The sequence below is a fragment of the Myxine glutinosa genome, chromosome 4 (assembly GCF_964187855.1).
Source record: "Myxine glutinosa chromosome 4, kmMyxGlut1.1, whole genome shotgun sequence".
Classification (NCBI taxonomy): domain Eukaryota; kingdom Metazoa; phylum Chordata; class Myxini; order Myxiniformes; family Myxinidae; genus Myxine; species Myxine glutinosa.
The window spans coordinates 96,246,528-96,266,299 of record NC_136264.1 but is presented as its reverse complement, the minus strand read 5'-3'; the positions used below and the strand labels follow the sequence as shown (position 1 = coordinate 96,266,299).

At 40.0% G+C, this 19,772-nt stretch overlaps 1 protein-coding gene across 2 annotated transcripts in view; it reads left to right on the top strand.

Annotated features, from left to right (window-relative positions):
• Window positions 1-19,772, top strand: part of LOC137425928 (FERM domain-containing protein 4A-like) — a 296,129-nt gene that overhangs the window by 182,087 nt on the left and 94,270 nt on the right. For both annotated transcript variants that reach the window (XM_068114650.2, XM_078776193.1), the window contains exons 11-13: window positions 3,583-3,659; window positions 8,777-8,915; window positions 13,879-13,981. In XM_068114650.2, coding sequence (XP_067970751.2) covers window positions 3,583-3,659; window positions 8,777-8,915; window positions 13,879-13,981 — 319 coding nt within the window. The remainder of the gene's footprint in view (window positions 1-3,582; window positions 3,660-8,776; window positions 8,916-13,878; window positions 13,982-19,772) is intronic.

Here is a 19,772-nt window from a genome sequence, read left to right as displayed (position 1 = left end):
CAAATTGGGAACGAATCATGTGTGTGGTTGTGAAATTATCTTTTTAAGAGGTTATGACGAGGTTGTGATGATGGGATGTATAGTTATTTTCACACACCTTGCTATGGCACAAGTCACCGGTGAAGAGGAACCATGACACACCTTCACGGTGCACTGAGAGCGCACCATGCACAGACTCTGCAGGTGCACAAACTGGGTGCCAACCCTCACGATGCTGATGACCTCAGACGATAAGTTTGTGAGATTCTGGCTTACACCGACAGAGAACGTTTCACAACACAGACACGCAAGCAGACAGACAAATGCATAATGTCTGGTTTGGGAAGCAACCCTCAGCGTTCATCGAAAGTTTTATTGACGTGTCTACTTGTTTTGATGTTTAAACAATAAATCCTCAAACCTTTTTGGCAAATTAAAAATACTTTTATTGTGCATAAAGGTCAGCAAGTTGTTTGTTCCAGGTGGGGCCATCCAGTGTTTCTATTTGAGCATGGGATACCAGGTTAAAATCCCATTTATGGAGTCGCTTGTCTGTTGTCTACTGATGTCCTTAATTCAAGTGAAGTACACTGATGTATCCTAATATTGTTGTCTTACACATAATACATGTAGTTACGTGTACGGTCCTCACCCTATCCTAAACTGCAAGCGATTAAAGGCGGTAATTGGTACATGCAGGGACGGACACCGGAAGTACTGGAGTGCTAGAAGGGCAAGGGGGACAGAATTTATTTTAGGGGGCAGAAGCCTTCACTGCACCCAATTATTAATCTCACCCGAAGGATATGCGAGACTATTACAGTGTGTGTGTGTGTGTGTGTGTGTGTGTGTGTGTGTGTGTGTGTGTGTGTGTGTGTGTGTGTGTGTGTGTGTGTGTGTGTGTGTGTGTGTGTGTGTGAATAAAAGAGAGAGATATAATTGTGAGGAACAGAAATGAAAAAACGAGATGTGTGTGTGTGTGTGTGTGTGTGTGTGTGTGTGTGTGTGTGTGTGTGTGTGTGTGTGTGTGTGTGTGTGTGTGTGTGTGTGTGTGTAAAATTTACTCACAATTTGTGTGAGTAAAAGAGAGATAAAATTGTGAGGAACAGAAATGAAAAAACGAGATGTGTGTGTGCACGCATGCATTCATGTAAGTTGTTGTCTGATATCTCCATTAGTGATAACTCTGACATCATAGGTCACATGGTATGGCAGTTGTATTGGATTAAAGGGAAAATTTGGATATCTTATTTTCTGAAACCACTCAACAGAATAAAATGAAACTTGGCATACGTCATCAACTCCCCATGGGGTATATTGGTTGAAAACGATGACATCAGCAGTGAAGTGTTATTCCAGCCATAATTGGTTGAATCAAAATCCTGATCCGAAAAACCTGAAGCTTCATGTATCTGATCTACTACCCGATGTGAGTGAATAATTAAATTTATGATGTCATCGGTCACATGGTCTGGTGGCCATTTTGGATTGAACATAAAAAAGTTTAAAACCTTCTTCCCCTGAAGTGCTTGACATCGATGTGAAACTTTATACATATTATTGACTAGCCATAGTGAAGCTAGTTTGAAATTTCTTGCATTTTCACCGTTATTGGTGTAATTTAACCTTAATGTGCACAATTGTGGTTGCTTTATATCCCAATAAGTTAATAAAGCTACGGACAATGGCAATCTATATGTGACATAATCGGGTGCATGGATGATACCAAAAAATGGGCAATAATTGCATTGGGCCATAATAGTAGGTGGTATTGTTATTCGGAATGAGTGCATGAGGCGAGGCTATGTGCTCTGCGAGTGCTGTTCTAATTAAATAATGATCCAAATCAATATTTGTCCACTGTTAATGAGATGAGAAGAGAAATTCTCCTTTAATTTGAGTAAATAGAGAGATAAACAGCAAGTAATTGTTTGGTTTCTTTGTTTGGTAAGTTTTCTTTGAACTAGCAGCATTGCGCAGAGGCAGTGTGCTTGCCTTTGAGCTTTTTCAGTCTGGGTTTGATTCCCGACCGCACAATAGTCTGTCGGATTGGTGTTTCGCAAGCAGGGAATTGCATCAATGAGTGCACCATCCATCCATCGAATGGGGCCCTAAGCTTGGGACGCATCTGCCAGCATTAGTTGCCGGTGGACGTTAAAGATCCCACTGTGTCTTTTGACAAGGCGCAGGCGAGCTATCTCCTCCACCCTGGCCAATTTACAAATCCCTGCCCTAACCAGCTCCAGTCAAATGTCAGACCAAGTGATCTAGTCCATGAAAGTCTTGGGCCAATCTTACATGATCTATGAACTACTAACCGCATATCTAAATTGACATGGCATAATATGGTGATGATATGTTTGGTAATTCCTTTTCTACTTTCACAGTTATGTCCACTTTTGCTGCTTAAATTTGCCAAGAATTATGGCTTCTTTCTCTTCGAGTGTTTTCCTCTTCATTTGAGCTCCATCTGCCTCGTTACTTTGTGACTTCCAGGTTCAAATCTCAGAAAATAATTGCTCCAACACTCCTTGAGGGAGCATCAAGGGCACCCATGACTAGGTCGACCGTATATTTAATTGGTTTGAAATGTATGCTGGGGATCTCACTGCTCCACTAGAAGATGTTGCGAAAGCAACGTCACTTTTGTGCATACTAAGGCTAAATTGCGTCAATAAAGGTGAAAATGAAAGTAATTTCAAAGGGAATTAGGATTTGGCCAATGTATTGGCACAAAAATGGCCTGCTCTTGGAAAAGGAACGTGATAGTAGGTGGGACAGGTGACATCAATAAATAACCTCCCCACTCCCTGAATAACAGCATTATTGTTGCAATGCCCCATCTGCGTAACATTAAGATGATGGTTCATAGTCTGATCAGGAATCAAACCCAGACTATACAGCCCAAATGCAAGTTCACTACCGGTACCTCTAAGTTATTTTGGAATCAATGAAATTTCATGCATGTACTGTGCTCATATGACTGTTTAATATCTATATTTCTTGTATCCTCGTGTCTCATTCTATTCTTGTCATTCATACACAATTAATGTATGTACAAGTTCGTCCATTAGCCTTGGACAATATACCACCGTAATACCATAATTTAATGTGAGTTTGAAACATTACAATGATGACACTTGATCCTTTGGTTATCGGATAATGTTGGTCCGTGAGTAATTTTTGGTTGCATTTCCTCACCTCACAAAGTTGCATTTCCTCACCTCACAAAGTTGCATTTCCTCACCTCACAAAGTTGCATTTCCTCACCTCACAAAGTTGCATTTCCTCATCTCACATTTCCTCAAAGTTGGGGTGAGTTCAGTTCCTATGGCTGCTTGGGAGTAGGTTTTTCAGGCAAATGTCAGGTGTGGCCAGAGCTGGCTCATGAAAAGTTACGCTACTCCCAGAATCCCTATGAAACTCAGTCTCCAAAGGATGGGAATACGGCGCAAGGTAATATAAGTAAGGTGACAAGTTGTCCATTGCATGAGCTTATAGGTTAAAGCATTGTCCAAATCAGAATCGACTGCAATCCACACTTTCATGTGCTTGTGCGACCATTGGTTTGAAAGTTGCAGCAGACATGTGTGTCGTTTGTAGGTGTTCCACTGGTCTCAACTAGAAAACTTGTACTTCCGCGACAAAAAGTTTGCTCTGGAGGTGCACGACCCTCGCAGGTAAGTAATTATTTTGTGCAGGTAAACATTCACACCATTACTGTTTCCAGCATATTCAAAATTCCTGTAAAATGATTCATATGTGTGCTGAGTTCACGTTTATTTGATTGATAGTAGATTATAATGACTTTAAATGATTTTCCTCGTACATTTCTGCCATCCTTCTCGCACCAGCCGTTTCACCTTTACTGAGTATTCCTGGAGGGGCATTTAGCTCCAAGAGGGATAACGAGTGTGTTTAGGCATGCTTGTTAAATCATCGTGAACCCCCCCACAACCGTTTGGGTGCTTCATGCTAGATTCGGCTTTCGGAGGTGACCGACCTCAAGGTGTGCAATTTCCACCTACCCCCTAGCTTCGCTTGCAGTTTTGGGTTGGCGGTGTGCACACGACAGTACTATGAGAAATATTGTCAAATTGTTACGTCAAGCATTAGCTTATTGTTATGTTTTAGACATGAGAGCTTTCAAACTTCAGTTAACTTATCTCAGTCCAGTGACCCACCCATTTAACCACCACGCTGCACTCAAGCTCCAGAGGAAATGTATAATTATTTATAGTGTCATGCACTTCTCAAACCCGCATGGCTCTTCCATCCTCTCAGGAACCATCAATCTATCTAAATATAATATAATCGTTCCATTGTTAGTTCACTGTGCACAGCTGCACTGTGCCTTGGAATCGCAGATATATCATTTTCTCAACGTTTACAGCTGCACATGCTCCATGTAATGTGTGACACCACTTTTCAATTCCTGTCTTAAAGCTACAAAGCAATTCCTACTTGTTTTAAAGCTTTGAAGTTGTGCCGGTGTTGCTGCGTGTATTGTTTGCTCCCGCCTTGTATCATATCGAATCTATTTTTCTAAAGCTAGCTTTCTGCTGCCATCTGTGCACAATGACATCAGGAGATGAAGAATAAATCCCGCACACATTGTGATTTGTCGGTTGTCACTCGATGTCCTTATAATTCATATAGCCTCCACACATGGCTTGCGGACTTCCTCTCTGGTCATAGTCAACGTGTGGCGCTGAATGGATTTCTCTCCTCTCCCCTTCCTGTTCAGGATGGAGTTCCCCAAGGCAGTGTTCTGGGCCCTGTGCTTTTTCTGGTCTTCATCAATGATCTCTGTGACTCTCTGGAAAATCCTCTCTATCTCTTTGCTGATGACTCCACTCTCTGCCACTCCATACCTCATCCCTCATATCGGCAGTCTGCAGCCGCCTCACTCTCTGCAGACTTTGACAAAATCACAGACTCGACAAACAAGTGGAACATGTCTTTCAATCCTGACAAATCTCACACTCTTACGATGTCTCTCCGAAAAGACCGACTGGACAACCCTCCCATCTACTTTCTCAACAAGCCTCTCCAAGAAGTTCTGTCACTCAAGCTTTTGGGACTCACTATCTGCCATGATCTTTCCTGGGAAAACCACATTTCCAAGCTGGCCTCCAAAGCCAGTCGCCGACTGGGCATCCTCCGTCGTGTGAAGTCCTTCCTTGGCACACCTGAGCTCCCCACCACATACAAGGCTTTCATCCGCAGCTCAATGGAATACTGTCCTCCCCTCTGGGCCGGTGCTCCTGCCTCATACCTAGCTCAGCTTCATGCTGTTGAAATCAAAGCTTTCAGAATTATTGGAATCTCTCGTGATGAAGCCAACTCTGAGGGCCTTTCACTCACGCACCGCAGGCAGTTGGTGGACTTTCTGTCTTCTACCGACTCCTCAACAGCCTAGCTCTCCCAGCTCTGTCTGTGCTTCGAATATTCCTACAGGTCGCACAAGATCTGCCAGCAACCCTCTTCTGGTGAAATTGCCAAAATCAAGACTCTCTGCTCACCTTCACTCTTTCATTCCCCTTTTCTCCCGCCTCTGGAACAAACTCCCTCACTCTCTTCAATCCCACTCCTCCCTCCAGGGCTTTAAAACAGCTGTTCTCCATCAGCTCTTATCTTCCCCATCCAAAACCTTGATCTTTTCTACCCCTGTTAATTCACCCCAGATCCAATTTTTTGAAATACCGACTTCTTTCCTTGAAGTCCTGGCAGTGTCCATGTGTTTATACCTTTCCCACCCCTCACCCCACCCCCACCCCCTTTCCCATGCCTCCTCTCCCCAAGCCCTCTCCCTCCCACAGATGTCCCGATGTCCCTGTTCTCTACTGTTCTACTTGTGTGCTTCCCTCTCTCTCTCCCCATCTTGTCTCATGTTCCCTTTATTATACGTTTTGTTATGTATCCGTTTGTTTTTTGTGTGATTAATGTGAGCTCTTACACGAGCCTCAATCTTGTATACAAAACAAACACAAAAACAAACAAACAAACAATATAGATATATATCTATATATATATATATATATATATATATATATATATATATATATATATATATATATATATATATATATATATATATATATATATATATATATAGATATACTGTATATACAGACTTGGCATTTAATATGGAATTTTTTTTTTTTTCTTGACTTGGGTTTACTTTCTGAACTCAGTATATCAATCTGGTGAGTTTCTTTTACCCTTCGGTGATGTCTTTGTTGAAAGAACCATGTCACTGATTGTCTTTCGCAGCAAGAAGTCAATAACAGGATTATATCACAGGTGGCGTGACAAAATGTAAGGACAGGTACATTTGAAGATTGGCTTCACAATCGGGTATATAAGGGTTGTTGCGTTCTGTATTAGTGGAAAACAACTGCTGCATGTCTACAAAAGTTATTGCCGCTTCCTCTGGAGATGGTCCGTCAACTTGACAATGCTGTTTGTCATGGAGTGGTGGCTTTACGAAATTCTGGCATGAAACAGCGTGCTATTGCTCGGCAGTATGGCATCACTCAAGGTCAGGTGTCAAAGATCCTGAAACGAAATGCTCAGAGGGGTGTCCCTACTCCAATACCGAGGCCAGGACGTCCACGCAGAACCACAAGGAGAGATGATTGCCAGCTGCACCGGTTAGTCTGCAATGGCCGTACCAAGTCAGCTAATCGGCTAAGGGCTGAGTGGCAGCAACTGACAAATGTGCCTGTATCCAGAAGGCTAGTCAACCAACGACTGGTTCAAGCAGGCTATCGTGCCAGGCATCCCCTGAGAAAGCCATGCCTGACCAGACAACACAGCCAGCGCCGATTGCAGTGGCCCAGAGAGCACCGTCAATGGCAGCTAGGACACTGGAATCACGTGACCTTCAGTGACGACTCTAGATTTGTGGTCTATCGTCAAGATGGCTCCGTCCGAGTGCGCAGACAAGTGCATGAAGCCCACAACGAAGATTGTATAGTGCCAAAGAGTCCAAGCTGGAGGTGGTGGGGTGACCGTTTGGGCTGCTTTTCATGCAGGGGGCAAAACTGACCTGGTTGTTCTGAATGGAAACCTGAACCAGTTCAAGTACAGGGTCATTCTGGAAGAAACATTGCTTCCATTTGCTCATGCAGCCTTTCGAGGAAACTTTGTCTTCCAAGATGACAATAAACGGCCTCAACGTGCTCGCATGATCCAACACTTTCTTGCTGACCGTGGTGTAGAGCATATGGAGTGGCCTGCCATGGCCCCGGATATGCATCCGATAGAGAACTTGTGGGCAGAATTAACGCGTCAAATCGACAACGTGGACCAACAGCCTGCCTCTGTGCGTGAATTGCAGCAGACTATTGTCACTGCATGGCAAGCGATTCCTGTCCAAACCTTGGCAAATCTCGTGAACAGCATGCCTCGACGTGTACGTGCTCTCCTGAATGCTCGTGGGGGTTACACGAAGTACTGAACTGTAATTTTACTGTCCGTAATCCCAGTCATCATTTAGCTTTTGTTTTTGTTGAAAAAAAATTTGGCTAATGTGCAAAATAAAGAGATACTTCTGGAAAACGTACAGACGTTTAACACAGTACTGTCCGTGAATTGAGTTCGATATCAGTTTACATCACTTTCAAGGATCAATTTATTTGCTTCGAAATGTCAAATGTGGTTTTTGTTTCTTTTAAAGGTCACATTAACAAAATCTAGAATAATTTCAACATAATTCCAATGAACTTTTGGTTCTAAGTCATCTTGAAAAGTAAGTTCACCCCCACAAAAAAATATTCCATATTAAATGCCAAGTCTGTATATGTATACATATCTATATATAAAACCTAACACTCATGTCAAATCTTTATGCTTAACGTAACAGTTTTCTGCTTGAGCCTTTGGTACTGGAGGGAAAAAGCCTAATCTGCTAATAACTGCACATATTAATTTAATTACAACATATTGGAAAAATTATTGTGAAATGCACAATTTCCTCTGAAAATCTCAGACATTGTTCATTCCAATAACACGTGTCTGTGAATTATCAATCGATATGGCAGGAGTCAAACACACCCACCAGGGTAACTTTTGCACCTGTCAAATGCTTGTATACCATAAAGTACCCTCTATTGGTACGTCACATGTTTACCTGCAAAAAGCCAAGTCCTACAACGTTATCATGTAGGCCTATCATCTCTATAGAGAGCATTGGCTCTGTCGAAGCAGTTTCCTGGCTAAGGTTACAATCCTGGCCGGATCACCACTCCGATTTAGGAAGTCAAGGCAGGAATTTGGAATTTGTCCAGGGTGCCGGCAATCGCTCATCTACTTTGCAAAATGCCTTTAGTATTGAATCTTTAATATCCACCACCTAATGCCAGCAGAAAAGACGCCCAGTTTCGGATCTACCCAAGAGACGGCACACACATTGATGAATCACCAGGATGACACTTTGTAGTTGGGCTGATTCAAACTCGGGTTAGACAGCTCAAGGGTGAGTGTGCATAGTCTCGGCCATCCTGCCAGCCCTCTACATTATTCCAAGGATTTGTTTTTACAGATATTTATTACTTGCTTATTTATTTTAGGATGTGAGCATAGATTTTAAAGAGGTGCATTTTTAAAGGAAGTCCACCTGTAAATAGATAGAGGTTAGCGGGAAGTGGTCATAAGTTGGCAGGAGGTGGTTTATGCATTATCAGCAAGTATACCTGTTCCCAAATGAATATGACACATTACAGCAATTCTTCCTCCCCTCTCCTCCCTCCCTCATCTTCCACCATCCCAAACCTTCACTTTGTATCTTCAGAGCTTCCCTGAGCCGCCGCTCCTTTAACCAGAGTGACATTGTTCTGCACGTGTGGTACGGACCCACACCACTAATTAAGGCTGTGTGGGCCATGGCCATCAGTCAGCACCAATTTTACTTGGACCGCAAGCAGAGCAAGGTGTGTTATATTAGGGTTACCACATGTAAATTTCAAAAAAGAGAACACAGAGGACAAAAAATATGAGGGGGGTTGTTTATAATCTGTATCAGTAGCTACCAACTCATGTTGTATAAATATGTTATCTATACTGTGTATTACATGTCGTCTACATTGAGTATCTATGAATAAGAACAAGTGTTATGGTTTCAAAAATCAATGTTATAATTATTTAAATTTCAATGAATCTCTTCACATGTGGTGAGTCCTTTCCTTTCACCAGTCCTTCAATTTTGCTAATGAGGATGACGAGCTCTCTCTTCGAACTGCTTTCTTGTCCGAGTCCACATGAGATTGTAAATCAATAGCACCTTTATTTGCTACAGAGGCATACGTACCATCTCTACATACCGAGCACTAGGTTTCCCATTCTTCTCGATCACTTCGAAAACATGTGAATTTTGTCTTCGGTTCTGCAGCTAATTTTTGTTTAGATATTTTGATATTCAAATGCAATGCATTGTTGACATGTTTGCGTCTGTGGTAGATGATATGTGAGCATTTCCTAAAACGTAAAGTAGAAGGACGCTTGCCCACTCCTTCCGTCCCCCCAATATGTCCACAATATACATTGTAGATTCTCGTTAAAACAGTCTTCGATATTAATTGTGCTAAATTATAGGAATAACTATTTTTAACAAAGAATATTATTCTTGTTGTTATTTATTATTATTATTCTTTTTATTGTATCATTGTTATTATTACCTCCACCACCAGAGGTGGACGGAGGTTATGTTTTCACCCCTGTCTGTTTGTCTTTGAGCAGGATGCCACAAAAAGTTGTGGTCGGATTTGGACTAAATTTGGTGGACAGTTTGGATGTGACAAGGACAAATTGATTAGACTTTGGCGAAGATCCGGATCCGGACGGACACTAGAATTTTTAAAGTGATTATTCACCATTTAGAGAAAGCGCCAAAACAATAGTTAGCATGATATCTCAAGGTTATGGACAGATTCGGATGCAACTTGGTGGACACGTTGGGGTGTGTGTCACGAACAAATTGATTTGATTTTGATGAAGATCCGGATCCAAGTACGAATTTTCTTTTATTTCTAAAGTAATTCTTCACTTTTGAGAGATGGGTGAAAAACGATATACAGCATGATATCTTAAAATGTTGTGGACGATTTATGACAAAATTAGATGGATGAGTTGGTTTGGTGACAACAAGCAAATTAGATGTTGGTTCAGATACAGATCTGGTTCCGGCTTATCAGTCAGATACAAAATGTAATGTGTTCAGCCTGGTGGATGTATGTGCTCTACTAAGTGCTCCAGTTATTATTGTTATTATTTAGGCAAACTCCATTTAAGACTGTGGTATTTTTTTCTCTACAAGACTGAGGCTCATGGAAGAGGAAGATTGAATTGATAGTGGGGTAGTAGGGCAACAAATGAGCAGAACTGTCAAGGGAATCAATAAACAGGAAAGAAGAGAGAGGAGGGGAGGAAATGTGGAAACCAGAAAATAAGAGGATTGGGTTAGGAAGAGTTAATGTGGTATCAAAGGTCGTGGGTCAGGTTCAGGGATGGCATGAGGTGTCAGTGCACTGCCTTGAAAACTTGAAACGCTGGAGGGAAGAGTGGAAAATAATGGCCTTTGGAAAGAAATTCCATAGATGGGAGAAGCAAGTTGTTGAGGTTTGCAGTCGGTCTGGATTTTGAAAGGTATATCCAGGAGGGGGATACTGGAAGAACATATGCATCCTGGAGTTACTGGGGAGGGTGAGGGAATTGAGGGAGTAAGTGTGAGAAATATTGCAGAAGAGGCAGTAAAAAGATTAAAGACCACCGACCTGCCCATGATGTAAAATCCACAGATCTTGTGCTTCGGCGTCATTGCGAGAGATTTTTTTATGCATGGTTGACGCTTGTAGAAGAGCTAAAGCAGACTAAAATGGAACAAATTGGAAAGGAGGAAACACGAATAGAAAAGCGGAGTAGAAGAGACAATGAGAGTGGGATCAAGCGGAGGGGGAGAAGGACATATGGGGGTAAACAAACTGCATACAACATGAATGAAACAGCAAGATGAGGAAGGGGGAAATGGAAATGAAGCAGAAACAGATTCCATTAATAATTTTGAATGCTCCAGATACCACAGAATCCAGGAGAGACTGATGTGATACTGGGGAACCAGCCCACAGTGGAGAGCGGTACTTTATTGACCCATATTGAGCCCTGAAGGTCTTGTAGAATGTGAGTAGCTCAGATTTGCCAAGAAAAGACTTGGATCAATGGAGGATGCCCAGTCTGCGGCTGGCTTTGGAGGCCAGCTTTTGGAGGCCAGCTTTGCTTTGTCATTGGCCAAGGAGAGGTGATGGCTGATGGTAATATAATGGAAAGTAGAAAACCAAGCTCTTCTTTGAGTCTTGGTCCACTATTATTGCAATGGTGTTATATGAAGATAGTTGGGTTAACATAGAATGGTGATAACTGAAACAATTGAAGACAAGTACAGATATATTCAAAGTACACCGCCCCCATGCCAAATAAATAAATAACATCCTCCAGCGCGGCATTGCCGGGGGCGCCTTAGGCAGCGCATAGAGACTGTATTGGGAGGGAGATGTGTACAATAATTGATTGATTAATTGCATAATTAAAATCAATAAATAATGATCATATAATATTTTCTGAATTGGCTAATAGCATACCTAAACCACCATTGCTTCATTTGAAGCTATAACGTTAAAAAAATTAATTCAATAAGTCATTAATTGAAAAAATCAAATAATTAATTTATTAACCAATTAATAATTAATCGATCAATAGATTAATCAATAAATCAAAAATATCCTTTCGAGCCACATCACTTGGTCATTATCGTGTCCAAATATTTGCTTCCTAGCTCAAAAGGTGGCTGAGATATTGCCCAGATGAGATAGAAAATAAATAAATGATTAATAATGAAAATAAATAAATAATAATCATAAAATAATTCAATAATTTATCAATTGGCTAATAAAATACCTAAACCACCACCGATTCATCCAAATCTGTAACTTCATTTTTATTCAAATAATTAATCGAATAATTAAATAATTAATCGATTAATTGATTGATCAATAAATCAAAAATAGCCTCTACAGCCAAATCACTTGGTCATTGTCATGTCCAAATATCAGCTTCCTAGCTTAAAGGTTGCCTGAGATATTGCCCAGATGAGAAAGGAAATAAATAAGTACTTAATTAATCGATAATAATTAAATAACTAATCAATTAATTGATTAATCAAAAAACAAAAAATACTGTATTTGAGAAAGTACTTGCTCACTATTGTGCCAAAATTTCAGCTTCCTAGCTCAAAGGATGGCTGAGATATCGCCCAAAAAACCAAGAAAACAAACACGAAAACAAGAAAGCAAACAACCGGAGTGAAAACTGAATACTCCCTTTCAGCACGTGTCATTGCCGGGCCCCCTTCGGTGCCCGGCAATGACGTCATGCAGTGCATGGAGATGGCATAGGAAAGGAGCGGTGTACAACAACTGGAGTGAAAACTGAGTACTCCCTTTCAGCATGCGTCATTGCCGGGTCCCCTTCGGTGCCCGGCAATGACGTTATGCAGTGCCTGGAGATGGCATAGGAAAGGAGTGGTGTACAACAAGTACAGATACATTACAAAGTACACTGCCCCGATGCCAAATAAATAAATATCCTCCAGCGTGGCATTGCCGGGGTGCCTTCGGCACCCGGCAATACCGCCGTGCAGCTCATAGAAATTGTATTGGGAGGGAGAGGTGTACAATAATTGATTGATTAATTGCATAATTAAAATCAACAAATAATGATCATACAATATTTTCTTAATCAATTGGCTAATAGCATACCTAAACCACCGGTACTTCATCCGAAGCTGTAACTTTTTGATAATTAATTAAATGTCATTCATCGGGAAAATTAAATAATTAATTGTTTAATCAATAAATAATTAATCTATTAATTGATTAAACAATAAATCAAAAATAACATTTATAGCCACATCACTTGGTCATTGTCATGTCCAAATATCAGCTTCCTCGCTCAAAAGGTGCCTGAGATATTGCCCAGATGAGAAAGAAAATAAATAAATGATTAACAATGAAAATAAATAAATAATAATCATAAAATAATTAAATAATTAATCAATTGGATAATAGAATACCTAAACCACCACCGGTTCATCCAAATCTGTAACTTAAAAAAATTAAATAAGTACGTCATTAATCGAATGATTAAATAATTAATTGATTATTTGATTCATCACTAAATCAAAATTAGCCTTTATAGCTAAATCACTTGGTCACTGTCGTTTCCAAATATCAGCTTCCTAACTCAAAAGGTGCCTGAGAGAATGCTGCCCAGAAGAGAAAGGAAATAAATAAGTACTTAATTAATCGATAATAATCAAGTAACGAATCAATTAATTGATTAATCAAAAAACAAAAATAGCGTTTTTGTCTAAGTACTTGCTCACTATTGTGTCCAAATTTCAGCTTCCTAGCTCAAAGGATGTTTGAGATATCGCCCGGACAAACAAGAAAACAATAAACCGGAATGAAAACTGAGTACTCCCTTTCAACGCACGTCATTGCCAGGATCCCTTCGGTGCCCGGCAGTGACGTCATGCTGCGCCTGGAGATGGCATAGGAAAGGAGTGAAAACTGAGTTGTACAATATGCAGGACCTACTTGATTATCATTGTTGAGCTTTGTGTAGCTAATGCCAAATTTCTTCCACCACTGCCATTCTCTTACCTATGAAAACCTTCCCATTAATTACTCGAGTGGTTCTTCTCCCAATGTTAACACCAGTATGATAAATGGGAATTCCTTTTTACTGAAAATGCTGAACTATAGATCTGAGAGGATTGTTAAGTTGTGTAATATAACTTCTGTTGTGCACATTTGTTTCTTGCCGTTTTACTTGATCTTGTAGGCAAAGATTCCAGCAGCTCGCAGTATGAATGACATAGCAGAGGATTTGAGCCACCTTGAGCCACTGCGTGGAAACCACCTTTTGAGCTCCAGAGGATCTGCAGGTACAAGTTTGTTTTAGTTTTTTTCCTCACCATTTTGACTTTTTATCATAAAAAAAATTATTTGGTGTTTTGTAAACAGTACTAAAACAATTAGAGGATGTGTGCACTTGCGTGCGCTCTCTCCATTGAGTGGTAAGCATAATGGATGTGCAATCTGCAATGATAGATAGTATACAGTATGTGTTGTTACCTCTGCTACCGAAGGTGGAAGGATATTGTGTTTTCACCCCTGTGTGTTTGTCTGTTAGTCTCTCTGTTTGTCTGTGAGCAGGATATCTCAAAAAAGTTATGGACGGATTCAGACGAAACTTAGTGGACAGGTGGGGTGTGTAACAGTGATGTTTGCTTCGATATTGGTGAAGATTTGGATCCGGATCTGTACGCAAGAATTGTTTAATGTCTAATTGATTATTCACCATTGAGAGATGGGAACAAAAACGATATGTAGCACAATATCTCAAAAAGTTGTGGATGGGTTATGACAATTCTAGGTGGATGAGTTGTGTAGGTGACAAGAACAAGCTGATTCGATTTTGGTTCAGATGCAGATCCAGCCAATCATTGGGATACAAAACATAAACTGTGCAGTCTGACAAAGGTATGTGCTCTACCGAGTGCCTTTCTAGTTACATAATGGAACGTTCGATGAGCATTATGAATGTATGATAACGATGTACATGAAGCCCACATAGGAAGAAGGGTACACATCTGTTGGTAAAGGTAAATGCTTTCAGTAGAAAGTCTGAATTGTGAGATTATACTGCCGGTTTGACTGACTGTATGGACACATCTGTGGTTTGGATCTACTCGTGTGGACCCACAGCCCTCATTGAGGACCCACTGTTTAGAGAGGTTTTGGGCTGAAGGGTCAAATCCTGAAAGGGCTAGGGAAGAACGGAGCCCATCTAATTATCCAGGCAGTTGGAAAATCTATCGATTCCTTACAAATTAATAAGGTTCTAACTTTAGGTAAACAACTATTTTGAGGTTTGCAATATTACGGTATGGTTAAGCATAGGGTGTTTTAGAATTCACATAATTTACAACTTCCATTAAATATTAATATAGTGCTTGAGTAACAGCGTTTACTGTTCAATACATGATGAGATTTGTGAGAAAGTAACTTATGAACAAAACAATGTGTGTCTTAAAATATCTCAAAGCAGGCCACTTTTGATGAGACTTGGAAGGTAGATTCAGCTTTAGCTGAGGATGAAAACTTGTTATTTTGATTCATGTAAGTCAAAGATCAAGGTCACAACTTCAGGTCAAAGATTTGTGCAACTACATGTTATTTGTACAGCCCCCGTCCAACCACATGACCATGACCGAGGCATTAACTGCAAATGCCGGAGCAGCACAGTCCAAATGGCACATCGCCTTACTTGCCGTCAATCAGGGCAGCCATGTATAAGAGTGCAAAGATTCTTGCTCTTTGGTTATAGCGAGGGAAGAGTGCTGTGGAAAGACTGAGACACTTTTCTCTCTTGCTTTGTCCCTGCCTGGGTTGATACAGGAGAACAAAGGGGCAAGACACCTTAACCATCCTGAGACACTACTGATCACAACATCATCTGCCAGTGGCACACAAAAACAGGATGAATTATCTATATTCCCTGATCCTTAACACAAGGTAGACAAATGCTATAAACTACGCAAATGCAAATGCGGATCCATACCTAAATACTAATCGGTGCCCCCACCCCTCTCCCCCATGAATGTAACAGTAATTTAAAAGACAGAGTGCAATTAGTTATTAATAAACCAGTGGTCCATTTGTAACAAAACTTAACAGAGTTGTTGGGATTCCACCTGGAAAGAAATTGTAAAATTATATTCAATGCGAAGGTCAAGGTCACAGCGACTGGTCAAAAATGTAAAATAAGGCAAAATAAAAATGAAAAATCACTCATAGAGTGACACTGCACAAAGGAGTAGAATGGCACTCAGTAGAGCATCCTTTTGACCTCAAAAATAATTAGTGGTTTAATTATGTGACCTGATATGCAAATCGTCTTTAACTTTTAAGTTAATCAGATGAAAATTGACAATTTTAGAAATTCGGCCTATGTTGACCTTTTGGCCTATGTTGACCTCAAAAATAGTTGGTGGTTGAATTCAGTAAGCTGATATTCAAATCCTATTCAAATTTCAAGTCAATCAGATGAAAATTGAAGATTTTAGAAAGTTAAGAAAATGGTTGACCTTTGGCCTATGTTGACCTTGTGACCGATGTCGATCTCAAAAATAGTTGGTGGTTGAATTCAGTAAGCTGATATTCAAATCCTATTCAAATTTCAAGTCAATCGGATGAAAATTGAGGATTTTAGAAATTTGAAATGGTTGTTGACCTTTGGCCTATGTTGACCTTGTCACCTCAAAAATATATAGGATTCTGTCGGACAAACAACTCTACCATTTGGTGAAGTTTCGTGAAGATCGGTTTAAAATTGTGACCTGTTGGCAAGTACAAGTGAGCGGACAGACAAACACACACAAACACACATGCTCACACAAACACACACACAAACACCCACACATACACACACATACACACACACACACACAAACACACATATACACACACACACACACACACACACACACAAACACACACAAGCCGGAGTGATCAACATACTTTTCAAAAAAAATGTTGTTGTTAAGTAATAAAAATAAGATGATTGGAAAACCATTGAATGAACCGGGACAAAACTTCCACCATATTTTGATCTTAAACGATGACAACGTTTCATCTTCATCTTATTTCAATGACCTGCTATAAAATTACACAAGTGTCAGTGTGTACAGTCACGTGAAAAAGTAAGTACACCCCATGTAAAGTTTTGACTTTTTCAACATATTTCAACATACAGCTATTTGATCTTCATTTCAACAATATTGATAGATAAAGGTGATATAATATAACAAATATCATGAAACATTTACATTTTGGAGTCCATTGTATAATTTAAATAAACATAAATGCAAATTTCGCATGTGGAAAAAGTAAGTATACCCCTACATTTATCACTACTTCAAATACCTAAAATTAGAATCAGGTGCACAAGCTCAGGTGCAAATGATTAGAACATCGTCAGAGAGGATCTTGGAGGAACCTGTCTTATTTAAACCTCAGACATTTAGTTTGGTTTGCTCTTTGTTGTTGAAGTGTGTGGCGTCACCATGCCGAGATCAAAAGAGCTCTCTGAGGCCTTCAGAAAGAAGGTTATAAATGCCCATGAGTCTGGGTATGGATTTAAAAAGATCTCCAAACAATTTGAAATCAATAATTTGACTGTCCGGAAGATCATCTGCAAGTGGAGAAGATTCCAAACAACTGCCAACTTGTTCAGGCCAGGCCGCCCCAGCAAGTTCAGCCCGAGAGCAGAACACAAGATGCTGAAAGAAGTCTAAGAACCCCAGAATGTCATCACGGGACCGACAGGTAGCTCTTGCCACTGTTGATGTCAAAGTGCACGAGTCTACCATTAGAAAGAGGCTGCACAAATTTGATCTACATGGGAGGTGTGCCAGGAGGAAACCTTTGCTGTCCAGAAAGAACATCAGGGCAAGACTAAAGTTTGCCAATGAACACCTCGGCAAAGACCAGCACTTCTGGAACAATGTGCTCTGGACAGATGAGTCAAAGGTAGAGCTATTTGGCCACAGTACCAGAAGACATGTTTGGCGAAAACCAAAGACAGCATTTTACCACAAGAACCTGATACCAACTGTAAAGCATGGTGGTGGAAATATTATGGTTTGGGGCAGCTTTGCTGCATGAGGGCCTGGGCAGCTCACCATCATAGAATCCACTATGAATTCTTCATTGTACCAGAGGGTGCTTGAGGATAATGTGAGGCCATCTGTCAGAAAGTTGAAGCTCAACCGAAGGAGGACCTTGCAACATGACAATGACCCTAAACATACCAGTAAATCCACCAAAGAATGGCTGAAAAGAAAGAAATGGAGGGTTCTGGAATGGCCAAGTCAAATCCCGGATCTAAATCCCATCGAGATGTTGTGGGGGGATTTGAAACGAGCTGTGCATGCAAGAAACCCCTCAAACATCGCACAGCTGAAAGAATTCTGCATTGATGAGTGGGCAAAAATTTCTCCCAGTCGATGTCAGAGACCTGTAGACAGTTGTAAGAAACGCCTACTTGAGGTTGTTTCTCCCAAAGGGGGCAATACCACCTATTAGAGCCAAGGGTGTACTTACTTTTTCCACATGCGAAATTTGCATTTACGTTTATTTAAATAAAACAATGGACGACAAAATGTAAATGTTTCATGATATTTGTTATATTATATCACCTTTATCTATCAATATTGTTGAAATGAAGATCAAATAGCTGTATGTTGAAATATGTTGAAAAAGTCAAAACTTTACATGGGGTGTACTTACTTTTTCACGTGACTCTACACTTGTTGGTATACGTCTCTGCTTATCTCATTTTTAAAAAATTGCCCAAAAAGAAATGCTTAACAAGTACAGATGCATTCAAAGTACACCGCCCCCATGCCAAATGATAAAATATCCTACAGCGCGGCATTGCCGGGGTGCGTGAGGCGCCCGGCAATACCACAGTGCAGCTCATAGAGACTGCATTGGGAGGGAGAGGTGTACAATAATCTATTGATTAATTGCATAATTAAAATCAATAAAAGATTATCACAAAATATTTTCTTAATCAATTGGCTAATAGCATAACTAAACCACTCGTGCTTCATCCGAAGATGTATCTTTTAAAAATTTAATTAAATAAGTCATTAATAAAAAATTAAATAATTAAATGATTAATCAATAAATAATTTATCGATTAAATGATTAATCAATAAATCAAATATATAATTGATAGCCACATCACTTGGTCACTGGCATGTCCAAATTTTACCTTCCCAGCTCAAAAGGTGCCTGAGATATTGGCCAAATGAGAAAGAACATAAATAAATGATTAATATTGAAAATAAACAAATAATAATCATTAAAAAATTAAATTATTAATGAATTCGGTCATAGAACAGATAAACCACCACCATTTCATCAGAATCTGTAACTTAAAAAAGAAAAAAATTTTAGTCATTAATCGAATCATTAAATAATTAATCGATTAATTGATTAATTAATAAATCAAAAATAGCCTTTGCAGACAAATGACCTGGTCATTGGCATGTCCAAATATCAGCTTCCTAACTCAAAAGGTGCCTGAGATAATGGCCAGAAGAGAAAGTTAATTTAATTAATTAAATAAGTACTTAATTAATCGCTAATAATTAAATAACTCCTCAATTAATTGATTAATCAAAAAACAAAAAATAGCGTTTTTGGGAAAGTACTTGCTCACTATTGTGCCAAAATCTCAGCTTCCTAGCTCAAAAGATGGCTAAGATATAGCCCGGACAAACAAGAAAACAAACAAACAAACAAACAAACAACCAGAGTGAAAACTGAGTACTCCCTTTCAGCGTGCGTCATTGCCGAGCCCCCTTCGGTGCCTGGCAATGACGATATGCAGCGCCTGGAGATGGCATTGGAAAGGAGCGGTGTACAACAACTGTATCCAGCACTGTGCTGCAAGGTCATTTACTCTGATTAGCCCCTCTCTAGCATACTATAGGATACCATGCATTCGCTCTGTTAGTTAATGATCATGATGATGATGATGATGAGGATGATGGTTGGTGTGGAAAGAAAGAATATTTTCAATTCATTTGGTGAAACAAATGTCTGCCTATCTTTGCTTATTTTTGAGCTAAAGAACGATATCCACAAAACACAAATGGTAAG